This window comes from Electrona antarctica (assembly GCF_951216825.1).
Source record: "Electrona antarctica genome assembly, chromosome: 1".
Taxonomy (NCBI): domain Eukaryota; kingdom Metazoa; phylum Chordata; class Actinopteri; order Myctophiformes; family Myctophidae; genus Electrona; species Electrona antarctica.
The window spans coordinates 59,144,474-59,170,278 of NC_136806.1; the positions used below are offsets into that span (position 1 = coordinate 59,144,474).

The following is a 25,805-nucleotide window of genomic DNA, read 5'->3' on the forward strand; positions in this document are numbered from 1 at the left end:
GCTCCTATGCCACCAAAATGTGGAACGCCCTACCAACTGTCATTAAGACATGCGAATCCCTTGACTCCTTCAAAACCGCTCTCAAAGGGCACCTACGGATGGCTGCAATTCGAAACTGGCCCCCGTAAAATCTGAATCCCCCCCCCGCCCCCCCCTTTTTTCCCCTCACTGTATATATTTCTTTCCCCTTTTTACCTCCTTTTTGATGAATTCCTGTTCTGTCTATAGAAGTGTCTATTTGTACGTCTCTAAATGTTTTGATGATTTGAACATGGTGGACCCTGTTGGAAACAAGTGTAATGCTTAATTGGGTCGTCCACTCACAGTTAACAGCCTTTGTATTGAGTTTGTGCTTGAAATGTACTGTAATTCTGCAAACTGTTAATAAATTCTTCAATCAATCAATCAATGGCGGGAAGACTAATAAAATGGCTAAACAGTTTGTTTGTTTGTTTTGCCCCAGCTCCAGACTTCCTCCATTGTGAGTGTGTGTGGGGGGAGGGGGGGGACTCTACAGGAGGTGTGTGTATGCTATGGAGTGTTTATTTACTTTAACCCATTTTGACCCGATTTCTTCAAAAATAGCAGACCTACAAGCTCATAGCGCGCCACTCGGTGGCGCGCTATGAGCTTGTAGATCTGCTATTTTCCGATAGCTAAAGCATAACATAATGCTAACACCAAAAGGGGTTCCCGCCCCAAAATGGGTTAAAAAGGGAAAATCTGGAGCAGTTTAGCATAATTCAATGTTTCTTTCTTTTTCTCCACCTTTTTAATGATCGAATCTTCCCCTGACCAACAAGACCATTCTAACTGTAGCTGGTGAATATAGTGTATCCTTCTATATACCCATGCAATCTTTCTGAACCCATTGTTTTTTTGAAAGGTCCAAATAATGTTCCGGTGTCTGTTCGTTGGGGATAGAAAAACTATACAATTCATCTATACAAACTATAAAATTCATCGGGCGGCGGTGGCTCAGGGGTAGAGTGGCCGGACGGTAACCGCAAGGTTGCCAGTTCGAACCCGGGCTCCCCCAGAGTTAGTGTCGAAGTGTCCTTGAGCAAGACTCTGAACCCCAAATTGCTCCTGATGGGCTGGTTGGTGCCTTGCATGGTTTCCGCCGCCATTGGTGTATGAATGGGTGAATGCACTTCCCATCACAATCAGAACTGCAGCCTCACTCCCAATCTTCCGCCGTAGTCTGAAAACCCACCGCTTCAGACTCCACCATGGCCCGTAGCACTTGCCCTAGCGTAGCCCCTTAGATAGCACATTATGTAGACTTAGATAGTATTTTAAACAGACTTATAGCATGTTACGTAGACAGCACTAGAATTGCACTTTATAGTACAAATGTATTATATATAATATAGTATAGTATGTATAGTTTACATAGATACCCCACTGTTACGTTCTTAGCTTACGCATGTTTCATGATAACTACTTTTTATATATGTGATGTATGCCATGCTTTTTTGTTATTGCTTAATGTAAATCGCTCTGGATTAAGAGCGTCTGCTAAATGCCTAAATTGTAAAATTGTAAATGTAATGCTCAATCTATGTAAAGTGCCTTGGATAAAGGCGCTATATAAATGCACCATTTACCATCTTGAAGCACGAAAATGTGGGCATAGCGTGGTTATGATTCATGACCAATTCACAGGTATTGGACCCAAAAGATAGATCTAATCGCTGCCGTCTGCCGGTCCAATGAGATGCACCGAGTGGCTCCATGTCAGTGCATCACAAGGTGGATTATTAAAAGAAATGGAATATGGAAAGTTCTCACACACCTCCTATGCTCCTTCTCCCTGCTGCTCTCTATAATTGGATTAGACTCTGCTTCAGGCCTGCTGCTCACTGCACAATAGTCAGTGCCTGCCTGGCAGGCTGGAACAATTTTAGTGCCAGACACACAAATATGACAGTGTGGTGTGTGTGTGTGTGTGTGTGTGTGTGTGTGTGTGTGTGTGTGTGTGTGTGTGTGTGTGTGTGTGTGTGTGTGTGTGTGTGTGTGTGTGTGTGTGTGTGTGTGTGTGTGTGTGTGTGTGTGTGTGTGTGTGTGTGTGTGTGTGTAGGCCTGTCAAAAGCATTACATAATCGCCTAATCACAATTATGAGATAATCGCATAATTGTCATGATCGTTTACATGTTGAAATGTTACATTTTCCAAAAACAGCAGAAATAGGAGATCTGCACGCTTACAACATGCTTCTATTTCTACTATTTTCATGTTTTCAAGTATAAAATTATTAAATCAGTAATCAGTAATTTATTTGTATATTTAAGATATTTGTCATATATCTGTCCTGTGCAATTTGTGATTACGAAGCCCAACGGCCAAACAGAAATAATATAATTTGCATTCATGTGTTCACAATGTTCAATGCCAAAAAACACAACTAAATCGTTAGTCGCAATTATTTGCGCAAACAATTCATCGTCGACTAAAATGTGTAATGGTGACAGCCCTATGTGCGTGTGACTGTGTGTGTGTGTGTGTGTGTGTGTGTGTGTGTGTGTGTGTGTGTGTGTGTTCTGTGTTCCAGTTGGCTCACCGTGGTGGTCTGTGGCACTGCGTTACTACTGTCGGAGGAGGAGGAGGGAGCGGTGTCGGCTGCGGGAACAGGCGACTCCTCGTTCATCAGTCCTCTTCTGTCCAAGACACTGGTGAGTAAGACAAGGCTCTCAGTCACAGAACACACTCTGTTCTCTATTGTTCACCATAGAAGGACGGAGGAGAAAGATGGAGCCTCGGGGGGAGTGGCAGAGGATTGAGGGACGCTAGCAGCAGTCAAAACACACTGAGACATACTGTGGCCATGGCAGTAGATACAGCCGTTCAGGTGTTCAGATAACTGCCTTAAATTGTTTGAATTCAAATACTGAATCACCCGTTACGTTGTATCATTTGTAATACACAGAAATAGGGATGTGCCGATGAGACATTTTGGCCGATATCGATATGATCTCATTCTGTATTGAAAAATTAGAATAATTTTGTCCATTTTGAAAAATACATGTAACAGGGTGTCTGCACTGCAGGCTTAGGCAAGTCAGATTTAACTTTAATACCTTTATATTTAATATTGTGAGCTTGTAGATCAGTAAAGACAGACCGATTAATCGGACCGATTAATTAATGGGTCTGATTGATTAATCGAACCGATGCCGATTAATCTAAAAACAACTAAAATCGTCCGATACCGATGTGTTTGCCGATTAATCTCCCATCACTAATAATTAACACAACTAACTTTAAATATATTATTGTCATTATTGTCTCCACCAGGCCGAAGGCATGGGGAGAGAGTATGTTTTGCACTCCGTCCGTCCGTCCGTGTGTCCGTCCGTCCGTCCGTCCGTCCGTCCGTCCGTCCGTCCGTGTGTCCGTCCGTGTGTCCGTCTGTGAACAGCTAATCTCTGGCACCGTTGGCTTGATCGCAGCCATACTCTGCACACACACACTCCCTGAATGCCAGAGCTGAACCTCTGCCCCAAAGTTTTCACATTGGCCTGTTATAGCGCCACCAGGAGGCCGCTTTGTGCAAAACAAATGTTTTGACAGTACACCTACAGATTTTGCCCAAACATTACGCAAATTGGTACACAGTCTCTCTAGAGCCATTCAACGAAACCGGTCTTTCAGATTTTTCACACTCCATCCTGATTGGCTAAAATTGGCTTCCAAAGTTCGCAGGAGTACTCCGTTTCAAACAAAATGCTGCAAATCATGAACACATGGTGTGATTTCCGTGAAATTTTGCACGCACATTCCCACTAGGTCGAGGAAGAAATGCCACTTGAATATTTTCAACTCAGCCTCATGGTGGCGCTATAACTGGTCGATTTGTGTTTTACCTATAACTGCACCGATCTGTGTAAAACCATGTATGCACACTCCCTAGAGGCCAAGGAAAAACCTTTGCCTGGAATTTTTCACTTCTGCTCTTTATAGCGCCACCAGGAGGCCGACATATGTAAAACACATTTTCTAATATTACTCCTTCAGATTTTATCCAAATTTCACGCAAATCGGTACACATGCTCTCCATAGTTATGTGATCATGTGATTTGTTTGATTTCTCATAATTATCCATCCTGATTGGCTACGATTGGCTTCTAAAGTTTTCAGGAGTAGCCCGTTTGGTACAAATCGCCACAACTCCTCAACGCAGCGTCCGATTGCGGTGAAACTGTGCATGCCTATTCCCACTACTAGACACTACTAGGTTGAGGAAGAAATGCCACTTGACAGTTTTCAAATCAGCCTCATGGTGGCGCTACAACAGGCCGCGTCTCACACACACACACACACACACACACACACACACACACACACACACACACACACACACACACACACACACACACACACACACACACACACACACACACACACACACACACACACACACACACACACACACACACACACACACACACACACTCCTAAACATTTTGCCAAACATCACACACAGTCCTATCCTCCTGGTGGAGACCTGTGCCCAGAAGGGCACTTTTTCTAGTTATTCACTGTAATGGGACAGACATACCGACAGACATAGAGTTATGGGTGTCTTTAAAATGAAAGTTTTAGAACCACTGGTCTAGAGCAGCAGTCCCCAAATTGTATTGGCCGTGCACCCCCTGTTACCGCCAAGTCTCCTTGTATTTGGCCGAAAATTATACATTTTTAATATGATTATTGCAAATAATCACAGAATGTCACTGCACTGAGAGACTCTAGAGACTCACTCGTCTAGACACTAGAGTGACACTTACCTGGGGTATGCAGGCCCACACAGCACCTCACAGCAGTTTTTCATGAAGTTCTTGTGGCTGTAAGGGTTCTGAACTCTGTTCTTACCCGACCATGAGCCTTTGATCTAACCAACACAGAACACAAAACAGAGGTCCATTATATTATTGATCCATACCAGGGTTACTGTTAGTTAACTATGACCCAATAACTCAAATTATTATGGAAAACAAAAATGTAATCATTTTTGTTATCTGAAATAAAAATAGAAATGAGGCTTAAAAAAACAAAAACAAAAAGATAACTAACCAAAACTGCTCACAAAATTTAAATCATAGAATTTTTTTTTTACTTAGTTTCCACCTTGTCACTTTATCAGTATCAGTTTTGAATATTAGCCTATTACAACAATAAAACTAATACAAAATAAACTAAAACATAGGCTTTTCACAAAATAAAAGACTAAACCAGCAATCACGCTTTAAAACCAAATACAAAAATAACTGAAAATGATTAACATAAAGTACAAATGAAATACAAATTAAAACTAACCATCCACACAGAGTCTAACCATTCCAAACTACCACCCGTTTTTTCAAAGCCAACCCATTAAAAAAGATATTGAACACCCTCAAGCACCGGAGTACAATCTTGCTGAACACAGCAGATTGCCTGCCACGTCTTCTGGGAGAATTCCCTTACACGCGGCTACAGTATATATGCTTATACGTTATTCAAAAGCAAAGCACCAATTTGAGATGTTATGCCTCACAGGCACGTGCTTGACCTACAAAAAAAGGCTGTGATGATTCCTGGTTTAGGATTAACCCGTTTAGGCCTGACGTCGAAATAAAAAAAAACGTTCGCTCTGAAAGAATATATACCTATTCAAAGATTTGTGCCGCATTTTTTACGATTTTTCAAAAATAGCAGACCTACAAGTTCATAGCGCGCCACTCGGTGGCGCGCTATGAGCTTGTAGATCTGCTATGTTTCAATAGCTAAAGTATAACAGAATGCTTGAAACACCAAAAAGGGTTACCGCCCAAAATGGGTTAATAGTATGTGGGTGAGAACGCATGACAACCAGGGAGTCACTTTATTAATTCAGTGAATAACAATTCAAAGAAACCGTGTAAAAGATTCCTACACATTCCTACATGAATAACCCTTTCGAAAATGTGTACGTGTCGCCAAGTCACGGTAGCCGATACAGGGTTGGGGGATTTCAGAACTGGACCACACAAAGGAAAATCTAATAATAATAATGAAACCCCTACAGTAGTAGGTCAACATCTCTCCATATAGTAAATATGATCAGTTCATGTGTATGTACTGTATATTGGGAACAGGCACAGCTCAGCCCTCGGAGAGCACATACTGTACTGTACTGTACTGTACTGTACTGTACTGTACTGTACTGTACTGTACTGTACTGTACTGTACTGTACCAGTATAGGCCTCGGGTGGTATGGACTTTTAGGTACCGCAGTGAGGGCAGTATTATGCGTGTCTTAAGTACCAGGTCTTATTACTTAACTTAAGACCTGGAGGCGTGATCAAGGCCATTTGGTGAAGTGGTCCTTTAACAAAATAGTTTTTGGTTAGTTATTTAGTCTATTATGGACGTGGACGCATGGTTTTGGTAAGTGTGCGCACACGCACGCTATACAAATGCGGATTTGTTCAGCATGTGTCGAGAAGGACCGGCGGGAGTTGCGTGACCGTTTGTTTTGAAATACAAGCCATCGTATTTTTTCGATGACTGCCGGTCTACAAGATCGAAAAGGAGCTTGTAGATGTACTCTTAACTGGCTTATGGCCAACCTAATTAACAGTGCCTTCTGCCTGCACTATTCATATGTTTAATTCGTCATTTTAATGCCAATAGAAAAATCTGTGATATACACACTACATCTCATTCTCACACGGCAATCCTATAGTATTATACCCAGTCCTGATGGTGGCGGTAACGTCACCATTATGCCGATTTTGACCAAATAGAGCGAATCTGGCGATGTCACTTCCGGTTTAAGGAACAATAACATCCGGTACTAGCTTTGGACTGTGCAGCACTATCAGATGTCCGGGATGCTAAGCGATCATCGTTGATTTTAAAGAGCTGCCCGAACCCCTCCCCTGTTACAAGTTAAAGTCACATGGCACATGGCACACAAGCAGTCTAGAATAGATGTCTTGGGCCTTTTTCTTTTTTGTCTTTGCCCAGTCTTTGCCATGTTTTTAACTTGACCCTTTTAGTTTAGCCTAGTTGGGTCCCATCATGTAATTGTTTGTTGCCTATATGAAGATTTTATGCAATGCTGTTAAACCCTGTACCACTCTGGGATTCGCAAAAAAATGCATTTTTAATGTGCTTTAGAAATAAAATGTATTATTATTTTTATTATTATTTATTATTTTACTATGAAAACTTGCAAAACCCGGCCGTCAGTTAGGTCAGAACATCATGCATCATGGCCGCCTCCATATATGGTTGTCAGTCCGTCACGCCTCGTGACATACTGTATATGGCCGTCACCATATATGAAAACATGGAGAAGACTGGATCATCACCTAGATCTGCATATATGGAGCCGGCCAGCAACTTTACATCTGATCTCAAACCCTGAACCCTGGAGCTGACCTGTTCTGACATTCCATATGTTGATCTAACCCCACCCGTCCTTCCACTTCGATGTCTCCCTTTTGACTGATACCTGTCCATTCAAACTCTAGACGGGCCCGCCCCAAAGTTATTAGTGCAGCCGTGCCGGCGAAAACTAGAGTTCACAACAGGCCCGAACATTAAGGCCCGGCCCTACCCGGGCCCTCATCAAACCCTGTACACTCAAAACACTGCCCCCGAAAAATGGGTTACAAAAAAATAGAATTAAAAGAAAACACTGCCCCCGCTGCCACCCTTAGATCTCCATATATGGAGCTGACCTGTTTCTGACATTCCATATGTTGATCTGACCTCATCAAACACTGTACACTCAAACACGCTCCATATATGGCCAGACCTTATCAAACCCTGTACACTCAAGACACTTGAAATATTGAGCACCACTGATATAAAAACATAGGTATTTCAGAAAACTGTCAGGATTTAGAAGACTTTTTTTTGTTTTCGATGTCAGGCCAAAATGGGTTAAGGCGAGGTTGCTTCTCGCCATCAGGGTGTCTTACTAGTTATTATTATTATGTCATAATCACTACACTAAACAATGACGAATGGCGAACTATAGACCCCACAGTATGGCGGTGATGTGGTTATGGCCCCCAGACCTAGATACTGTACCAGCCATAGTTCAAGGTGCCCTCTCTCTCTCTTTCTCTCTCTCTCTGTCCCTAATCACCGCGACTACATTCTCTTTGCTGCTCTCCACTTTCCCTCTCTTTCTCGCTCTTTCCCTCTCTCTCTCTCTTTCCCTCTCTTTCTCTCTCTCTCTCTCTCTCTCTCTTTCCCTCTCTTTCTCTCTCTCTCTCTCTCTCTCTTTCCCTCTCTCTCTCTCTCTCTTTCCCTCTCTCTCTCTCTCTCTCTCTCTCTCTTTCCCTCTCTCTCTCTCTCTCTCTCTCTCTCTTTCCCTCTCTCTCTCTCTCTCTCTCTCTCTCTCTTTCCTTCTCTCTCTCTCTTTCCTTCCCTCTCTCTCTCTCTCTTTCCTTCTCTCTCTCTCTCTCTCTGTCCCTCATCACCGTGACTACATTCTCTTTGCTGCTCTCCACTTTCCCTCCCTCTCTCTCTCTCCCTCCCTCTCTCTCTCTCTCTCTCTCTCTCTCTCTCTCTTTCCCTCTCTCTCTCTTTCCCTCTCTCTCTCTCTCTCTCTGTCCCTCATCACCGTGACTACATTCTCTTTGCTGCTCTCCACTTTCCCTCTCTCTCTCTCTCTCTCTCTCTCTCCCTCTCTCCCTCTCTCTCTCTCTCTGCTCTCCACTTTCCCTCTCTCTCTCTCTCTCTCTCTCTCTCTCTCTTCTCTCTCTCTCTCGCGCCAGCATTACTGCTCTGCTCTCCTTTTTTACTGCCAGACCAGCAATGCCTGGCAGCTTGCCCACTGCCCCCCTGCAGGAATGGACATGCTTATTATTAGGCCCCCAATCACAGATCTAGACAGAGCCAGGCTGACAGCTATTGTTTCTAACTAACTAACCAACAGAGGCGTTGTTGTTGTTGTTGTTGCTGCATTCGCGTTCGTCTTATTACAGGTTAAAAAAAAACAAGCAGCATGCCGGCCCCGAGGAGTATGGTGTTTTAAACATTGTTATAATTTAGCTATTGAAAAATAGCAGATCTACAAGCTCATAGCGCGCCACCGAGTGGCGCGCTACGAGCTTGTAGGTCTGCTATTTTTGAAAAATCGTGAAAATATTCAAAAAAAACCAAGCAGCATGCTGCCGGCCCCGAGGAGTATGGGGAGAAAAAGGAATGTTAAATTAATCATTACAGTAAAAGTATGAGGGAGCGCTCCGAAGCTTTCAACGGAGCGTCTAGAGAGCCTCCCACGACCACTGCTGTGCTTGTGCTGTTCTTCTTGCCTCTGCAGTCAAAATGTGAGCTAGCAACAGACTCAGAAGATCTATGTATGCCATTACATCGGTATATATACAAAGATAACAAGAATTACTCCCGCAGTCAGTTTATCCAACTGTCATCTGCTTTCCATCAAGCCGTGTGTGTGTGTGCGCGTGCGTGCGTGCGTGCGTGCATGGCATTGTTGTTTGATAGAACATTGTTGTTCTTTTCTTTTTCATTTCTTGTCCAGCATGCATGTCCAATCCCTCACCGTGTAGACCTTATCTTCTCCCACAGAGCCACCCTGGGAAAGCTTAATAAGCCTATCTCACAGAATTTCCCCGCCCCCCCTTAATACGCCCCCTTTCGGGGCTAGTGGTGATAGCGTGACGTCACTCCATAGACTCTACATGTTAACAGAGGTAATTTAAGAAGTCTACAACTTTTGTTTTCTCAAGGTAAGGTTTGTTCTATCTGTTCGAGCTGATTTACCATCTTGTTTGCTTCATAATAATATTGGTCTGTCACATTTTTACATTAGAAAATGTACTTAGATTCTCCAGAGAAAAAAACGTGTAAATGCTAATGTTAAAGACACCACTATTTACCAGAAGTGGGCGTGGAAAGCGGGCTGTGAGATAGGCCTATTATATCCAACTGAGAACTCGGTGGATTCACTGAGTTGACAAGCATCTTCTGCCAGCCCAATTTGTTCTAAAGCCCACATTTCTAACTTCTACTACAATTAATTCCAACCACCCACCGGGGTTTTTTTTCCTATCGATTACACGCCCCATGGAGCCTTGAAATCATGGAGATTGTTTTCTTTTATTTTGTCGCATTCCTAAGCCAATAACTTGATGACCGGTGGTAGGAGACTCAAAGAATCTGCATCGAGTCTCCTACCGGAGATCACATTGGTGGCTTAGGAATGAGACAAAAACATCTGCAAAAAAAGATCTCCCTGATAAATTGAGCCGCGTTATGTTCGACAGAACTAACGGAAATACTGTGTTTACGTAACGGCAAGTCTAGAGAAAATGCGTAAAGACGCATCAATCAAATCCCTTGAGAACAGCCTTTGCTTTTAATTTTATAAGCATTCACCAGGAGTCCGGGAGCATTTCTATTCTGACCAAGCCAGGGCAGTTGTCAAGGAAACAGTTGAGTGGAACTTAGAACTTTGGAGTGTTTGCAACAGGGCCAGGGTGTGTGTTTATCTTTCCAACCACGTGAAGTCCACACTGGCTGATCGCGCGCACACACGCGCACACACTTGCTGTAAAAGCTGTGTGTAGGGTTGTGTATGTGTGTGTGTGTGTGTGTGTGTGTGTGTGTGTGTGTGTGTGTCGTTACATAACCCGCACTATACATAATCACACTGCATTATCATCATCATTGCACGATTGCGACTATATGGACATGGTGACGTTGGAATGCACTTGTATTTGAGGGGGCAAAGGTTTGGGACCGTGTATACTCACATCTTCATTGGTGGTCTGGTTGAGAGAGATCAGGTACGTGTGGAAGCCGGTCAGACCCACCACAGACCACAGCGTGAAGAAGCACACCAGCACCTCCAGCACAGTGAGCTAAAGAGTTAAGAAAACCTGCAGCAACATGTTGCGTTCTGCCCGACTCCGTAATTACTGATTAACCACTTTCAACCTGGCGTCCCTATTTCGGCCGCGTCATTATAGGCAGAGTTTTTTTTTCCCCCATCCCAAACATATTTTTTTGTTTTACCGTTTTTTGTTTTAATTTTATTTTTTTTAAATAGTGAAAACTCAACCTACAAGTTCACGACACCTCACAGTGAAATGTGTTGTGATGTGAGTTTTGTCTATTTTCTGTATTCCTTCAAACAACAAAGTATATAATAGGGCTTAACTCATTTAGGCCCGACCTCGAAATTTAAAAAAAAATCTTCTAAATCCTCCAGTTTTCTGAAATAAATATTTTCACGATTTTTCAAAAATAGCAGACCTACAAGCTCGTAGCGCGCCACTCGGTGGCGCGCTATGAGCTTGTAGATCTGCTATTTTTCAATAGCTAAATTATAACAATGTTTAAAACCTCAAAAGGGGTTCCCGCCCAAAATGGGTTTTAACAGCTATATAGCACACTCACACACACCGATTTCATATAATCATAAGCCAGGTGGGACCACAAAATCTAAGAAGGAAAGGTCTAATCATTTGAGAACAGGGGGTGGCCTAGATGCGGGCAGTCAAAGCCCTCCTAAACGTACCCTTGAGCTGACATTTTGAGAGAAAGCTAAAAGGAGAATGAACCAAAGCATGAAACGGGGGACGATATCGTTTCACTTGTGGTGTCATAGTAGTATAAGTAGTGGTGTGAAGGTCTTTGTTAATGTCTTTGGGATTTACTTTTTACATTATTTTTGTCCCCAAGAGCAGGGTAAAAATAGCATGCACACACGCATGCATACACGCACGCATGCATACACGCACGCATGCATGCATGGCAGCTGGCGTTTTTTGTAACGTGCAGAGGTCAGCGTGTTGGAAAAGGATATGTTCCAGGTGTATCCTTCAAAGTGTTCAAGAAGCCAGAATCCACTGAACCTGTGAAGAAGTACACACACAGAGGAGTTCAAAAGATGGAGTTCAAAAGATAGAAGCTCTGCAATCTCACCGCATGCACACGCACACACACACACACACACACACACACATGGATATTCTCCTTGTTATTCTCTTTAGCATGACGTTCAAAGAGCGGTGCGGCCCTCATATGAAGATCGTACGCTCAGGAGGCGATGATGATAATCCTGACTGTAAAATGTAACGTATTCCCCTGGTGCCCCATCGCTCTGTGATCCCGCCGTCTAACATGCAAGAGAATACCGAAGCAAAGTCGTGCGATGATGAGAGGGAGAGGAATGCGATGTCAGATGGCGAGTTACGCGTTTTCTAGGAAACGCCTTGGGCCAAGCTGTGTGTGTGTGTGTGTGTGTGTGTGTGTGTGTGTGTGTGTGTGTGTGTGTGTGTGTGTGTGTGTGTGTGTGTGTGTGTGTGTGTGTGTGTGGGAGGCGGTACGTGGTTGGGGGGGTAGAATTAGTTTGTCTCTGTGTGTGTCACACAAACTGCCCCTTCCCGTTTTGTCACATTCTGTTAGCAATCAAGCAATCAGCGTGTCACACTCCTCTCCTAGACATTGCGCAGCACACCGAAACGAATGCCTAGTTCTTTTTCAGATTGAAGATGAAGACATGAACACGGGAAAAAGGTAGCAAAAGCCTAAATGACACTGGAGGAGTACGCTGGTAGAGGTTAGGGAGAGTTTGATCACTGACGCCAGGTAGCAGCGAGAGGCGTTTTAGCATGAACTGTAAAAGAGTGAATGTCGGTTTGCTGAAACAGACCAACTAGAATGAAACATTAAGGATCGTGGCCGTATATGTGATTGGACCAGCTTGACCATTTTCAACTCAGGGTTTTGCAACAACACACACACACACACACACACACACACACACCCCTGGATACTTACGCATGACTACGTGGACTATGTTGAAGGTGAAGATGTAGATAGTGAGCAGGGAGAGCGACAGGGTGAACAGGTAGAAGTACCGGTAGTTCCTCTTCCCCACACAGTTGCCCACCCAGGGACAGTGGTGATCAAAACGGTCTGGAGGATGACAAATGAGAGCAGGTGTTTTAGCTACTTTCAACCTGGCATACAGTTGGAGGCCATCGATATTGTCCTTTTCTTTTTGCTGAGGTTTGCGTGATCTGCGCAAAAGGACAGTTAACCCATTTTGGGCGGGAACCCCTTTTGGTGTTTTAAACATTATGTTATAATTTAGCTATTGAAAAATAGCAGATCTACAAGCTCATAGCGCGCCACCAAGTGGCACGCTACGAGCTTGTAGGTCTGCTATTTTTTGAAAAATCGTGAAAATATTTATTTCAGAAAACTGGAGGATTTAGAAGGATTTTTTTAAAATTTGAGGTCAGGCCTAAATGGGTCAAATGATAAGGGACAATATCGGTGGCACCCAACTGTACCTACAGTATTTTGGGCAGCGGTGGCCTAAGGGTTAGAGGAGCGCCCTTGTTGCCGAAAGGTTGCCGGTTCGATTCCCCGGACGGGCAGGAAAAATCTGGGTGGGGAAGTGATTGTCATCACTCACCCAACACCGCTGAAGTGCCCTTGAGCAAGGCACTGAACCCCCAACTGCTCCTTAGTGGCTGCTTAGTGGCCAACAGTATAAGACTGTGGTTGTACTGGTCAGCTCCCAGGTTTTAATGTGTGTGTGTGTTTCTATGTGCAGGGCGTTGCTGAAAATGAGCACTTGTGCTCAGCTACTACCCTGGGTAAATAAAGGATACAAAAAAGTAATTATAAGACCAGTAGCCTAATGTTCAAAAATAGCTCAAATAGACAATCACGATGCAATGTGAGCTTGCGGATTAGGCTATTTTTGTCATCATAAAATATAGAAAAGGAAGTGTTCCTTTTCTAGTATAGTATATCAGTGTTTCATTTTAAAATGAATGTACCTTCAAATAATATTGTCCTCACTGATGCTCATTACAAGATGGCACCGTTCACTCTGCATTTCAGAGGTTGGCTTGGATTCCAAGCTAGTAGAAACTACTATTCTATTCCTGGAAGCTTAACCCAGTTTGGGCGGGAACCCCTTTTGGTTTTTTTAAACATTATGTTATAATTTAGCTATTGAAAAATAGCAGATCTACAAGCTCATAGCGCGCCACCGAGTGGCGCGCTACGAGCTTGTAGGTCTGCTATTTTTGAAAAATCGTGAAAATATTTATTTCAGAAAACTGGAGGATTTAGAAGATTTTTTTTAAATGTTGAGGTCAGGCCTAAATGGGTTAAGCATGCTGAAATGGAAGCCATTGTTCCTGCGTTAATACAATTTTTAATTTGAAATTCAAATGACCACCGAATAGGTCATCGGTAGGCACATTTTCAAACCATCCACAGTCCACCTCTGAGACACAGACTGAGTGTGTAGTGGTCACTACAGATACAGCATAACCCGGTGCCACAGTGAGCATTTTGTGAGGTCCCATTATGAGATGATGTTGAAAATAGGCATAATGTTCCTACCCATTTAGGCCTGACGTCGGGAAAAAAGAAATGTCTTCTAAATGCTGACAGTTTTCTGAAATACCTATGTTTCTTTATCAGTGGTGCTCAATATTTCATGTCATGGACCCCAGAAAATATATGAAATTGGCCACCGACCCCCATCTGAAAATATTTGTTCCAGGGACCCCCCAGAAGCAAAGATTTGAGTTAAAACGTTCGCTCTGAAAGAATATATATACACATTCATATATACACATTCAAAGATTTGTGCCACATTTTCACAATTTTTCTAAAATAGCAGTCCTATGAGCTTGTAGATCTGCTATTTTTCAATAGCTAAAGTATAACATAATGCTTAAAAACACCAAAAGGGGTTCCCGTTCAGAATGGTCAATACAAACACAAGTGGAGTCAGTGAGTGGACATTGCCTACCCAGCGGTCACACAGCCCATCCTACAGCAACACATTAGAGCTTTTAAAAGCAGTCTCAACAAGCAAGCTGCTGAAACCTGGAAATAATCCGTCCAAAAACCCCACCCAAGACTGCAGCACTACACCACATACTGCAGCTTCGACCAAGGAAATAGAAAATACGCTGTCTTGAACTTTGGTCATTTTTTTCTCCCCCCTCTTTCTCAAAGACACAGTGCAGGTACAGTTGGGTGCCACCGATATTGTCCCTTATCATTTGACCCATTTAGGCCTGACCTCAAAATTTAAAAGAATCCTTCTAAATCCTCCAGTTTTCTGAAATAAATATTTTCACGATTTTTCAAAAATAGCAGACCTACAAGCTCGTAGCGCGCCACTCGGTGGCGCGCTATGAGCTTGTAGATCTGCTATTTTTCAATAGCTAAATTATAACATAATGTTTAAAACACCAAAAGGGGTTCCCGCCCAAAATGGGTTAACTGTCCTTTTGCGCAGATCACGCAAACCTCAGCAAAAAGAAAAGGACAATATCGATGGCCTCCAACTGTAATCAGAGCCATTTTCCTATTCCTGAAGTCTAAATATAGGAAGAGACGTCTCTCCATGCCTGGAACCTCCATTTGGAGCAGTGCCAGACGATAGCGGACCAGGGTCAGGCGGCCCGGCAGAGGTGAAACATCTTGCTTTACACGTTTTTCCCTGTGTGTGTGTGTGTGTGTGTGTGTGTGTGTGTGTGCGGCCGACAACACTGGACATCCGGGATGAGGTTTCACGACAACATAAACATCACGGGACACAAACAAATTGGGAGGCACAAAGGTGACAAAACGTGGCCACATTTCGCAGCACAGTCCCGAAATGTTTTGTTCCAACGTCCCACATGTACAGAACAATGTCCTGCAATTTAAGAATAGATTAAAAAAATAATACAAATAAAATAATAACATTACAGTTCCGCTCAGTTTATTACTCCCTCCTCTACATCCCTCTTCATCCCATTTAGGCCTGACCTCGAAATTTAAAAGAATCTTCTAAATCCTCCAGTTTTCTGAAATAAATATTTTCACGATTTTTACAAAAATAGCAGACCTACAAGCTCGTAGCGCGCCACTCGGTGGCTCAGAGCGAACATTTTTAACTAAAATATTTGCTTCTTGGGGGGTCCCTGGAACTACATATTTTGAGATGGGGGTCCGTGGCCCAATGGAGATAATTCTGGGGGTCCTTGACATGAAAAAGGTTGAGCACCACTGACATAGAAACAGAAAAATGTTAGGATTTAGAAGCCTTTTTTTTTAATCGACCTCAGTCCAAAATGGGTTAATGAAAAGGGTAAGGCCCGAGTTATACTTGAGGTCCTTGCACTGCTGGGGAAGTTTATTTTGTGCTATTGAAAAATAGCAGACCTACAAGCTCATAGCACGCCACTCAGTGGCGTGCTATGAGCTTGTAGATCTGCTATTTTTCAATAGCTAAAGCATAACATAATGCTAACACCAAAAGGGGTTCCCGCCCAAAATGGGTTAAGACCGGAGGCCGATTCTAAAAATGTTGCTATATCAGTGGATATTTGTCTCCCGTGGTCAGCACCTCCCCACTATTGGTGTGCGCTCCTACCTTCTTTGTTTGCTTATATCAGTGGTTCTCAAACTTTATCATGTCCAGGACCCCCAAAATTATATGTATTTGGACTTACTTTTTGTATTTGGCCACGGACGAAAATCTTTGACTATAACCGACGACATGCCAAAAAATAGGCAAGGCAGGATTAATGCGTTTCAAACGATTGGAATGTCAACAAGGCAAATATTTACAGTAAGCGGGGGGAGCTACAACAGGCCGCTGGATCGTGCTCTCTCTGTGTGCATGCACGCACCCGCACACGTGTGTGAGTGCGTGTGTGCGTGTGTGTGCAGGTGGACTTCACACAGATAGCCCAGTGTTCACAGTGACGGTGCATATACATTCCCTCACTGTGCTTCGCCTGTTCTTCTCATATCAGCTCTGACGCTACGCTGCCTTCAAAGGCATTCCTCAATCACCAGCAGCCAAATGACCAGTTCTCCAAGACTAAGATGACCAGGCTCCACCATGCACGCGCGCACACGCACAGTCGCACATACAGTGACAAATCATTACAGAGACCAGAATGAGGTCAGACTCCAGCAAAGAAGCAGTCATCATTGCGTCGATATGCCCGCTCTTTACCATTCCCCCCGGCTCTCGGAAAAAGTTAGGACCGATTTATAGTTGCACACCAGTGTCACGCACCATGTATAAAGGTGTGACACCCACACACACAACAAAAGGTCTATACACGCCGCAGGGCATCAAAACTATTCATGTAGTAGTTGATGCCTCATTCATACAGACACAAACAACAGTTCGAAATAACATATTTCGCACAAAATAAACTTCCCCAGCTGTGCAAGGAGTATAACTCGGGCCTTACCCTTTTCATTAACCCATTTTGGACTGAGGTCGATTAAAAAAAAAGGCTTCTAAATCCATTTTTCTGAAAAACCCATGTTTCTATGTCAGTGGTGCTCAACCTTTTTCATGTCAAGGACCCCCAGAATTATCTCCATTGGGCCACGGACCCCCATCTCAAAATATGTAGTTCCAGGGACCCCCCCAAGAAGCAAATATTTTAGTTAAAAGTGTTCGCTCTGAAATATATATTCAATGATTTGCGCCACATTTAAACGATTTTTCAAAAATAGCAGACCTACAAGCTCGTAGCGCGCCACTCGGTGGCGCGCTATGAGCTTGTAGATCTGCTATTTTCCAATAGCTAAAGCATAATGCTAACACCAACAGGGGTTCCCGCCCAGAATGGGTTAATGATGCCCCTATCCGTTTCCAAAAAAACATGAAATGAAACCAATTCACAGAGTTATATAATAAACCTTTTTATCTGTCAGCTGAGAAGGCAATAGTGACAAGTGAGCGTTTCTCACCGACGCAGTTGTCACAGATGCTGCAGTGAGACGCGCGGGGAGGCCTGAAGATCTTGCAGGTGTAGCAGTACTTGAGCTTGACTATCTGGTTGTTGATCTGGACGTTGCGGATTCGAGGAGGGGGTCGCTGCCCCGCCGGGACGTTCCCGTTGGCAGCCTCTGTGGAAAACACAACACAACACAATGCTTCAGTCCAGGGCATTCACTTCTAGTCATTTTTACTAGTTGACTAGTTGCCTAGTTTACTAGTCGACTAGTTGTTTAACTACCTATTATGTAAAAAATCACACCCGTGTGAACTGAGTGGTGTAAGGTTTTATATAGCATGATCAGCTGTGGTCTGACGTAATGTCTGACGTAATGAAATCACACAAAATATGTTAAGTAAAAAAAGCTATCATTTTTGAGTGGTGTAAACCACTCCTACAACTGGCTTTTGTGTGCATAAAAAAATGACCATGGTTGCTATGTTCAAAATAATTTCTGACGTAATTAAATCACACCCGGGTGAACTGGATGACCGTAGCAACCGTGGTCATTTTCTCTGCGCAAAAAAAGCCAGTTGTGAAATCACATCCAGGTGTGATACATACATTTATCAAAAATGATAGCTTTTTTTACTTAACATATTTTGATAAATGTATGTATCACACCTGGATGTGATTTCACAACTGGCTTTTTTTGCGCAGAGAAAATGACCACGGTTGCTACGGTCATCCAGTTCACCCGGGTGTGATTTAATTACGTCAGAAATTATTTTGAACATAGCAACCATGGTCATTTTTTTATGCACACAAAAGCCAGTTGTAGGAGTGGTTTACACCACTCAACCAGTTGTAGGAGTGGTTTACACCACTCAAAAATAAATATAAATATTTGTACATTTAAAAACTGTATAGTCACCAATGGGTGACTATAACTATAATCTACCTGATCTTGAGGCCTACAAAATCGGGGAAAAATAAAAAGTGGTGCAACTACACATTTATAGTTACTGATATCTGTGATGTCAGTGACGTCACATACTAACCATAGCAACCATGCTCGTTTTTTTGGTTGCTAACCATAGCAACCATGCTCGTTTTTTTGGTACGAACAAACACGGGTACACGGGTACAAAGCCAGTTGTTGGAGTGGTTTGTACCACTCAAAAAAAAGAAAAAAAAAGTTTATTTTTATTTTTTCCCGATTTTGTAGGCTTCAAGATCAGGTAGATTAGTTATAGTCACCAATGTACACAGTTTTTAAATGTACCCGTGTTTGTTCGTACCAAAAAAACGAGCATGGTTGCTATGGTTAGCAACCAAAAAAACGAGCATGGTTGCTATGGTTAGTATGTGACGTCACTGACATCACAGATATCACTAACTATAACAATAAATGTGTAGTTGCACCACTCAGTTCACACGGGTGTGATTATTTTTTCTTATCAACTAGTCAACTAGTACCAACAAGGTCGACTAGTGGATTTACTAGTCGACTAGTAAACTAGTCGACCTTGTTGACTAGTAAACTAGTCGACTAGTTGCTTAATGCCCTACTTCAGTTCATGTAGGTGTAGGATGTCTTGCCACGCATATATACGCCCTATATTTATACAATCTACAAGCTCACGGTGCGTTACAACTGTAACATTGTGAGCTTGTATAGAGCGTCGCAGTCCCGCCCCCTACCATGGCCCAGGAAATGATTCTCCGTTCATTTTCCTCATAGACATTTCAGAAAGTATTTATTTAAAGACGTTTACACCGCGGACAAAGCCAACTCGAGTCGTGACAAATCATGACAACAAACACAATTTTTTGGACCGAACAAATAATTAGAAAGAAGAAAAAAACGGCAGGTTACAACACCTTTTTTGTTGTTTTTCTTCTTTGTAATTGTTTGTTTGGTCCAAAATATTGTTTGTGTTGTCATGAGTTGTCACGACTCGAGTTGGCTTTGTCCGCGGCGTAACCGTCAGTCTTTAAATAAATACTTTTTGAAATGTCTATGGGAAAAATGCATTGGGATTCATTTCCTGGGCCATGGGACTGTGACGCTCTATAGGTCAGCCATATTCGGCTACGAAAACCATAGTATAAATCAGTCTACAGTCAGACACAACAGTATTGATCAGGTCTACGGTATGCACAAATTGCACACTGATATACAGTAGCCTTGTTCCCAGCCTGTTCTCGTCTCAAGAGGAGAAAAGCCTGGTCACAACCTCATTTAGAGGCAGTGGCGTATCTACAATAAGGCGAGGACAGGCCTGTCCAAATCCATTTCTGCCTGGCCAAAATCCATACACTGAGAAAGAAATCACACCCGTGTGAACTGAGTGGTGCAACTCCCCTCTCTCTCTCTCTCTCTCTCTCTCTCTCTCTCTCTCTCTCTCTCTCTCTCTCTCTCTCTCTCTCTCTCTCTCTCTCTCTCTCTCTCTCTCTCTCTCTCTCTCTCTCTCTCTCTCTCTCTCTCTCTCTCTCTCTCTCTCTCTCTCTCTCTCTCTGGGTAATTAGCAGGCAACAGTGCAACACTATCTCTCTCTCTCTGTTTCTGGCACAACAGCGCCACTTTTGCCCCTACTGGTACTCATAGTCACATAGGTGAGGACGGACGGACATTGCTGTTCCTTGGAGTGGTTGCACCACTCAAAAAGAGAGGACAAACACCAGACCAGACCTGAGAACCATTATTGGGCAGCTGATTGGCCGTTGCGCATAGAGCGCGACCCTCAATCACCCAATCGCAGCACACGTTTCATGCACAGATAATGTAAGCAGATGTGTAAAGCCTCAACATGACTTCCTCCTTCTGCCAAATTCCAGTTACCATCAGTGCATGCTACAGGCTAGGTCTCGCCTAGCATAACACCTACCTATAATAACTACCTGCAGTGTGAAAAGGTACAATTGAGGCGACTGGAGGAGGAAGGAAGATGAAGGACTTTAAAAGCACCAACACATAAATCAGGCGAGTTGAACCTTGAGAATGTCAGTGAATGACAACATTCACTCAGTCAAAAAAGTCCCATACAAGACGACCTGTTATTCATGATGGTCTGTCAACGCTCGGCGGACGATAAGATTGAGCTAGACCCCTGATGCAAGAAGGTATCCCCTTATGTCGGTGTATATCAAATCACACAAAACGATATGATTTCTGTACTATTTGCGCAAAGATCTTTTCTCTCCGTCAGTATGGGTGTAAAAACAGTCAAATCAACACAAGACTGCTTGAAATGGGCAGATCACTATATCTGCAAAACAGTGAAAACGGCTATCAGATTGTACGGAATCCAGGACAGGAGAGATATTGGGTAATATAATTGCGCGGAATATCAAAATAAGTGGCTTTCGGGACAAAAGACTTGGAGAATAAATGAATAAGTCACCACTCGCACAGGGAATGAGGCCACTCCCTTGGTTAACGAGGACGGTCTGCTCTGCCGATGCCATTATGTATTCCAAGAGGATCATGCCTCTCCTCATATTAGCATCCCTTCCCCTGGAGGTATAGCCTCTTAACTGGCTGAAGTGACAGAGCACCATGGCGGGCGAGGCTTTATAAACACATGCCTGTGCTAGTCTCAACAACAACCATGCCTGCCACAAAGAGACCGCCCGGTTTCTTTCTGTGAGCACACCTACACACAATACTGTTTTAGCAACGGGGCACTTAGCTATTACCAAGCATATTTACGCGACGTGTAACAGATCTCAGTGAGGGATGGGAGGCATTGAAATAAATTCATTGTCTTTTTAGCTGCTGCAGAGCATTTGCTTCACACAGCTGTTTGTGATTAGTGTGATGAATGCTTCGCGTCTCGGAAGACAGAGAGTCCCAAGGTGTGGAACAAAGCAGTATATAAAAATAGCTTTGTTCCGGCAGCAATCACTCAGATGTACCAGAAATAAACGCTTGTTTTATCTGTTGTATTTCCTGCATTACCTTATTTATTATGTACTCGATTCATTTATTTTTCATTTTAAGACTATTTTCTGTGTTGTACTGTACGATGTCTCTCAAGTTGGATGCTTTGTCCGCCACAAACCAAATCATAAAGTAACCTGAACCTTTGCCTGAACCTGACCAAGCCCAAGGCTTACTGGCAGGTGTGTGAAATGGATGCCAAGAATGGCATGAGACCGGAAGTAGGTTACCAACTGAGGGATATTTGAAGGCTATACCGTCTAGTCTGTGGTTCACCATTATGTTAACGAAGGATAAGGGACACGGGGTACTGCGCAACATAAACAAAACTCAATCTGTGCGCCACGCGTGTGCAGCAGGTGCGTGTGGTTTCCACTGATTGAGAGGCATTGCATAATTTGCTTTATAACTGAGGTCCTGGTCATGGCATAATAAATAAATGACACCTAAACACTACATAAAAGGCTACACAATTGAGTACCACAGACGAAAAACAGTCTAAGTCCAAATTTCATTCTGACCCCTCCACCAAAAGGCCTCGTTGTCCTGAACCCTTATCTATCATTACATTATACATGTAATGATAGATAAGATAATGGATTATACATTATGGATCAATAGTGTGGACTTAGACTGTTTTTCGTCTGTGGCATTCAATTCCTATATGCTATAGTGCAATAAAGCAATTGCACTCACCCACTAAAATTGCACGTGCCCACTAAAAACGGTGCAATAGCAACAACCCCCCCTCCCCCCCCCCCCCCCTCGAAAAGCCATATCCAGTGAGTTATTAGTTAACCATTTTAAACCTTATACCTTAGTTACCCAGGGTCCCACAGGGCTTGGTCCACTCCTTCTTTTTCTTCCCCTCTACACCAAATGTCTTCGCCGACAATAGCCTGATCTACTGTACAAGTTCACAACACTTACAATGCTATTTTCTGTGAATGTTTGCCCCAGAGTATAATAGGGACACTGGGTTCTAGGAATCATGTGATTGCCTTATTTTTTTACAGCCATCCTCTGCCTGGATGCCTCTGGAAAAACCTGTGACCAGCTGTTGCCCGCAACTGGCCCCGTTGCCTGGGACGAGAGAGAGAGGGCATGCGACGGCTTGAAGGACACAGTGCTACACAAAGACGAGCAGTCGCTCACAGCGAGAAGGCTGGGATAACCCATTTTGACCCGAGATCAGATTCTAAAAAATGTCTTCTACATCCTGACAGTTTTCTGAAAAAGCTATGTTTCTATGTCAGTCGTTCTTCCATTTTTCAAAAATAGCAGACCTACAAGCTCGTAGCGCGCCACTCGGTGGCGCGCTATGAGCTTGTAGATCTGCTATTTTTCAATAGCTAAAGCATAACATAATGCTAACACCAAAAGGGGTTCCCGCCCAAAATGGGATAAGGCAGGGGGGGGGGGAGGGGGAGGAGGGGAGAGGCGGGCGAGGATGTGGCAGAGACACTGCAGACCGGCTCATCCCTTCAGAGTGCTACTACGCAGAGTCTGGACAGCCCAGGAAGTGGTCTTAAAACAAATCCATTAAATACGAGCATATAACAAAACATGTTGTTCTTTGTTGATCCTGTTAGTATCCAGGTTTATCGTCATTACTACAACCTATGGCCTGTTGCCAATGACACAACAAGAGCATTTATTAGGAAAACACAATATCCTCTCTGTGTGTGTGTGTGTGTGTGTGTGTGTGTGTGTGTGTGTGTGTGTGTGTGTGTGTGTGTGTGTGTGTGTGTGTGTGTGTGTGTGTGTGTGTGTGTGTGTGTGTGTGTGTGTGTGTGTGTGTGTGTGTGTGTGTGTGTGTGTATGTGCGTGTGTGTGTGTTTGCATGTGCGTGTGTGCGCGTGAGAGAGAGATGGGTAAGACTTTAAAAGCAAACGGGGACTAGTCTCATCAGAGCATCTAGGATGAACAGCCCCAAGCTTAAGCAACACAAACATGAATAAACCAAAAGGACTGCTACTTCCCCGTTGCTTTGCTCAGCCTTAGAGGTAGACCAAAATGTTTCAGCTCGCTGGAAGACTGGAAGATACAGATAAGATACAAACAGGCACACAAACCGCAATAACCATTTATCTCCGTCAAGTGATGTTTGATTTAGAGATGAAGCTGAAGGATTGGTGGTTGTTGGCATTACAGTGTTACCTTTCAAATCAGTCAAATATAAAATAATAAATGCGAGTAGAATTAGAATGACTGGAAATACTTGGGTGAAGGCTTACCTGTTTTCCATTGAAACCAGTTTGATTTGATTCTTGTCGCAAAGCCCCAGAGTCAACAAAGAACCTGCTACAGTTGGGTGCCACCGATATTGTCCCTTATCATTTGACCCATTTAGGCCTGACCTCAACATTTTAAAATAAATCCTTCTAAATCCTCCAGTTTTCTGAAATAAATATTTTCACGATTTTTCAAAAATAGCAAACCTACAAGCTCGTAGCGCGCCACTCGGTGCCGCGCTATGAGCTTGTAGATCTGCTATTTTTCAATAGCTAAATTATAACATAATGTTTAAAACACCAAAAGGGGTTTTGCGCAGATCACGCAAACCTCAGCAAAAAGAAAAGGACAATATCGATGGCCTCCAACTGTAGCTCTTCCCGTCTCTCTCCCCACTGTTCTAGCCACCAAAAATCAATAACATCAATAACATCAAAATAAATAAAAAAAACGTTCGCTCTGAAAGAATATATATTCAAAGATTTGTGCCGCATTCTTTTATGATTTTTCAAAAATAGCAGACCTACAAGCTCGTAGCGCGCCACTCGGTGGCGCGCTATGAGCTTGTAGATCTGCTATTTTTCAATAGCTAAAGTATAACATAATGCTTAAGGGGAAAACCACCCATTTTCAACATTTTACTATGTCATTAATATACCTTAGAGCTGTTGTGTGGAAATAATAAAAAAGTCCATTCTGTGTTTCCCAGAACTGTAATAATTATAATCATTTTTTTCAGACCTCTAGTTCTAGGAAACACAGAATGGGGGGACTTTTTTATTATTTCAACACAACAGCTCTAAGGTATATTAATGACATAGTAAAATGTTGAAAATGAGTGGAATGCCCCTATTTATTTAAACACCAAAAGGGGTTCCCACCCGAAATGGGTTAAATATAATTTTGTAAGTAGTATAATTAAAAACAAATCTCTTGCCTCCCCCTGGCCAGCCGGGGCGCCTGATGGAGGGGAAAGGAACTGGTTGGAATAACGTGTTCCTTCCACACGCTACGTCCAACCAGGGAAACTCCCCCCTATCAGGTGAAAAGGAGCAACTTGGACACTCAGGCATGAAGGAAGCATGAGTTCAAGTCCGTTGCTCTCCCCAGGTTGGCGGAGGGTGTGTAGAGCCCAGGATCACATTAGATAATTGACACAGGGGTGAAAAATGGGTTACAAAATCGTGGGATAAAAAACAAAAAACAAATCACTTTAGCTTACCAATCTCCATCTCGATGAAGGTGGCTTCCTCTGGCAGGGCCCGTGGAAGCACCCCGGGGTCACTGAAGCTGGTTCTCAGCAGCATGGCCATGACGAAGAGGAAGAGCACAGCTGCGAAGAATGGGATGGTGGGGGACAGATGGATAGCCAGGTACGGGCATCTGTAGAGGGGAGGAGGGAAAGAAAAAAACCACATTATAGCTTAACACCCATTAAAACCAGGAAAGCACCCGTGTCATTTTAGATTTTTTTAGTGTAATAGTGTAATATAAAAGCTCACAGGCTCACTTTAACCCATTTTGGGCGGGAACCCCTTTTGGTGTTAGCATTATGTTATGCTTTAGCTATTGAAAAATAGCAAATCTACAAGCTCATAGCGCGCCACCGAGTGGCGCGCTACGAGCTTGTAGGTCTGCTATTTTTGAAAAATCGTGAAAATATTTATTTCAGAAAACTGGAGGATTTAGAAGATTTTTTTTAAATTGAAAAAGTGTTGAATTTTGAATTATAAAAAAGCTACTGATTTAGAAGGAATTTTTAGAATCTGATCTCAGGTCTGCATGGTTTAATAAATCCAGTAATAAAGGCTGGACGTTTATCTCACTGTGACAAATTCATTCGAGGAAAATTGCTCTACCTTTCAGTAAGCAATAAACAAGGCCATATCCAATATCTAG

General features: G+C 43.1%; 1 protein-coding gene across 3 annotated transcripts in view; it reads right to left on the reverse strand.

The window, feature by feature from the left end:
- zdhhc9 (zDHHC palmitoyltransferase 9) overlaps nt 1–25,805 on the reverse strand; it is a gene marked incomplete at its 5' end in the record, with an annotated part of 59,539 nt that overhangs the window by 4,738 nt on the left and 28,996 nt on the right. For all 3 annotated transcript variants that reach the window (XM_079522609.1, XM_079522608.1, XM_079522607.1), the window contains 7 exons: nt 2,565–2,673; nt 4,792–4,895; nt 10,763–10,865; nt 11,818–11,866; nt 12,795–12,932; nt 17,757–17,915; nt 25,129–25,289. In XM_079522609.1, the coding sequence (XP_079378735.1) occupies nt 2,565–2,673; nt 4,792–4,895; nt 10,763–10,865; nt 11,818–11,866; nt 12,795–12,932; nt 17,757–17,915; nt 25,129–25,219 (753 nt within the window). The remainder of the gene's footprint in view (nt 1–2,564; nt 2,674–4,791; nt 4,896–10,762; nt 10,866–11,817; nt 11,867–12,794; nt 12,933–17,756; nt 17,916–25,128; nt 25,290–25,805) is intronic.